The 3,837-nt window shown below is 35.2% G+C and overlaps 1 protein-coding gene across 1 annotated transcript in view; it reads right to left on the minus strand.

Annotated features, from left to right (window-relative positions):
* Positions 1 to 3,837, minus strand: part of LOAG_18761 (importin beta family protein 6) — a gene marked incomplete at both ends in the record, with an annotated part of 8,579 nt that overhangs the window by 737 nt on the left and 4,005 nt on the right. The window contains 12 exons of the mRNA XM_020451423.1: positions 11 to 76; positions 247 to 425; positions 561 to 744; positions 908 to 1,111; positions 1,316 to 1,394; positions 1,565 to 1,764; positions 2,015 to 2,114; positions 2,179 to 2,273; positions 2,456 to 2,575; positions 2,684 to 2,743; positions 3,032 to 3,160; positions 3,497 to 3,608. Of these exons, the coding sequence (XP_020304793.1) occupies positions 11 to 76; positions 247 to 425; positions 561 to 744; positions 908 to 1,111; positions 1,316 to 1,394; positions 1,565 to 1,764; positions 2,015 to 2,114; positions 2,179 to 2,273; positions 2,456 to 2,575; positions 2,684 to 2,743; positions 3,032 to 3,160; positions 3,497 to 3,608 (1,528 nt within the window). The remainder of the gene's footprint in view (positions 1 to 10; positions 77 to 246; positions 426 to 560; positions 745 to 907; positions 1,112 to 1,315; positions 1,395 to 1,564; positions 1,765 to 2,014; positions 2,115 to 2,178; positions 2,274 to 2,455; positions 2,576 to 2,683; positions 2,744 to 3,031; positions 3,161 to 3,496; positions 3,609 to 3,837) is intronic.

The following is a 3,837-nucleotide window of genomic DNA, read 5'->3' on the forward strand; positions in this document are numbered from 1 at the left end:
GTAAACATACATAAATTTCGTGTTGAAGCAAAACACACTGAGCGTCTGTAAGGTCATGATATCCATTAAGAGGAGTCTGCAAGCGATACTGACTAGATCACCAAAAATATCATATTTTGAAGAAAAATTCTAGGCCCACTTAGAAAAATTAATCGAACAGAGCGCTTTCGCGCGGCAGAATCCAATGATGACTTATTAAATACTCTTTCCAAAACAATCTTTTGTGTATAGATGTAGAAAAATTACCTGAAGCGCACCACAAACCGCTTTTTCCCATAAAAATTCGATGAAAGCAGTTGACCCGTTGTTCGACAGTTTTAGAAATAATTTGTTGATAATTTGGAATGTAATCCGTTGTGCTGGCACATCATTTAAGCTCATGTAAGAAATGAGTGAGTCGGCTATTTTGTGGAAGAATTCGGCGCCTTCAAATTACAAATATAAAAAACTAGGTTTTCCGTCATCTTCAGTTAAAGAATGTAAAATCTGGAAATGAATTAATCGGCTTGATTATTTGTTGCCAGAAAACTGCATGCAGTGGTACTTTTGAGATTGCTTACCGCAGTCTGTTAACATAACAATTAAGTCATGTGTTAAGATGCTCAAGATTGTTTGCAGAAAAGCTCGGTTGTAATAAATCATATCCCTAACACGACTTTCATTGGATATATCGAATGACATTTGCGCGGTCCACAAAATATCAAATAAAGCAGGAATATTCAGACCAGTTTCCAAAAGACGTTTCTGAAATGACAAAAACAGAGTTTGTTACCCTTCTGATAGAAGACTTCCAGAGAAGAACTATTTCAAGTGTTGATAGTAACGAGTGATTTACTGAAAGTAGAGTAAAGTGGCATTTAATATTCAGAGTGAAGCGAACATACAGCAAAAGTCCGTAGAAACATACCTTAAACTTGCCCAAAATTTGCTGCAGTAAAATAAGGAAGTCATGCATCACTTTAAGATTGGAACCGACATCAAGATACTTGTCGCAAATAGCTGGTAACACAGCTAGTATTTCACCATCAAGACAAGTAACCATCCGATGAAGATACTGCCTCAGTGCGTCCAATCCTTCCACATTATTTGGAGTTACCTTATCCAGAAAAACCTAAAAATTATATTAACTTATTACTGTCCCAATAATCACGAATGTTGATAGCTATTTGGAGAAACACAGCATAATTTAAGAAACTAGGTTCCCATTTCGCAATGGACTTTCCCCTACGCACTGACCATCAGTAAAAAAACGGAGTATGTAAAAGAAGCGCAGGCAACAATAAGATGTAAGATAGGCAAAAGCAAACGAACGTACTTTCATCAATTCAATAAAAACGATAGTGCACTGACAGCACTGCATGGTATAGTTGTTTGTAAATGCTTTAGTAACACGTCTGAAAATACAAATAAGCTCGCAGAATATGGTTAATTCTTTGATATAATTATATAATGAGATGAAATAAAGTGATAATTCTAAACCGATTTTAATAAATAATAAATAAATAAATAACGCAGTCGGAAAACAAATCACAATTCTTGACCTGTTTTAAATCAAAAAACTCACGCGCTATAACCAATAATATCAGCATACCGCTGATGAAGCTGCTGTACTTCTTCCACATTCTTTGTTCGTGATAGCCCTTCCGTTACGTGTGAGAATTTCTGAAGCAATGATAAACCGAGAACTTTTATGCATTCTTGTTTCCTTTCAACCGGTAGATTACTGTTAACAATTAACACTGATGTAGATTCATACAGATACATCTGAAATCCGATCAAAATCAATAACTCAGTGATTCTAGAAGGCTCAAAAAAAATTAGGCACAAACATGCTATATGATGAAGACAGCGAATCTGAAAGCCAGAAATAGTTAATTTTTGATATGCTTAAAATCGTTAGCTTAATAGTAAGTTACTGAACGAAACAGTTTAACCGCTATAATCACTGCGGAGCAACAGCAAAAATTAAAAATCTAATGGTATACAAAAGAGTCTCGAAAACGAAAAAAAAAACCTGATCCTCTTTCGAGAGTTGGTAATCTTCTTCAGATGTAACTGTGAAAAATGATTCCAATTGTACGAGAATATTTTCAGCTTGGTTACCCAAGAAAAGCCTGAAAACACTTGTCACTGAGAAGGTAATTCAAAACAACTATTTATAAAGGAAGTTTTGCTTACTTATGTGCTTTTACAAAGCGACAAAATAAGTAGATAATGCGACTTCGTGATTGCAACGAAGCTTGGCGAAGACCACGTGTATCCAAGAATGCTTCCTGAAAAGGAAAATAAGAAATGAATGTTCAGACGCAAAATGGTGTCTATGCAGATTGGGATAAGACAAGGAAATCTATATGAACATCAAAGTCAGCCGAAAAAACAGTCACTATTTCAGTCACACATTACACAACTGCTCACTGATGGGAATATATCTAAGGTTGCAAGCTGAAATCCAAACCAGTATTATTGGCAGTGGACCGGTATTACTTTGCAGGATCCTCTCATAACGACATGCAATTTCGAAGAATAATGTACTGATACAAGGTAATCCGCAATGATTTACTGTACTTTGTAGAATCTAAATGAAACACGCACAAGAATAATACACAGAAGCTTTTCACTACATTGCTCGGTTATCAGTCTAAGCAAAATTTATAGTTTCGAAACAAAATAAATCATAACGGACCTGTGTTGCCAGTGTTTTTGCACGTTCAGAGATTAAACTGCTATTACCTCCGAAATTTGTCTGCAAAAAACTCTTCTGTAAAAGGTATACTTTATCTCGTTTATAGTGACTTGACTTATGTAAGTTCCATTTTTCTAGCAGTAATCCAGTAATCCTCCTCCTACGTGTTCCCCATCACTGTAAGTAAGAAGAAATATCCACAATAAATTATCGAAATGTAAAATAAATGACTGAACACGGCATAGAAGTTCCCAGCCTTGCATGTACGAGGTCACTTTCTTTTATGGGTATAATTCTGGATATTCAAAACTAAACCTTGAATTTCTCAAAGTATGCTAAATAACATACGTGTATGAAGTCAGCAAGGTCATACACTAGTGTTAACGTAGCTTCGATAACACTCATGTGGCACTGCTTCCAGTTTTCACATACATTTCGCACCGATGGCTCCAGTTTCATCAATATCGGCTCCGGTTCCTAAACTTTGGAACCAGCGATTTTAAAAATTAAGTACAAGAAAATCCAAATATTAACACAAAGAAACCAGTGTTTATTGTAATCCACTATCAAAAATAATGAATCTAAGCTTATTGATTCCAGCCCATTTTAATAATCTAGGATCAATTTTATGTTGGCAAATGCAGGTAAAACTGTTCTTGGTCAAAATATTATATATTTCTAATTATCCGCAACGGTTTCATGCGTCCAGATGCGTCTTGATTTCAGCACTCTCCAGCCTTTTTCCCCTCTCCTTCGCTCTCACGTCTCGATCAGTCGCTTTGCCAAAACTCATATCGTAAGAAAATGACATACAAAATTCCCAACTGCTGATAGCATATTTCGAAGTTGCCTTCTATAAGCCATGAATTCAGCTACCACCTCACCATCTGTATTACCCAGATCAACATCACTTGCAGATTTGTATCTAAACAAACAAAAATTCCTCATAGTATTCCAAAAAGTTGAATCAAAGATAATAGAATCCTATTTTCAGTTAACCCTAATTTCCTTAGCTGTTTCCAGCTTTGTAGATGAAAATTAAGAAAATTAAGTCAAAATGCAGTCAGTATGTGCAAGCACCTTCTCTATGTGTATACATATATATATGCATATATATATATGTATATATATAATATATATATACACATATATAC

Source organism: Loa loa, assembly GCF_000183805.2.
Source record: "Loa loa unplaced genomic scaffold supercont3.502, whole genome shotgun sequence".
NCBI classification, from domain to species: Eukaryota; Metazoa; Nematoda; class Chromadorea; order Rhabditida; family Onchocercidae; genus Loa; species Loa loa.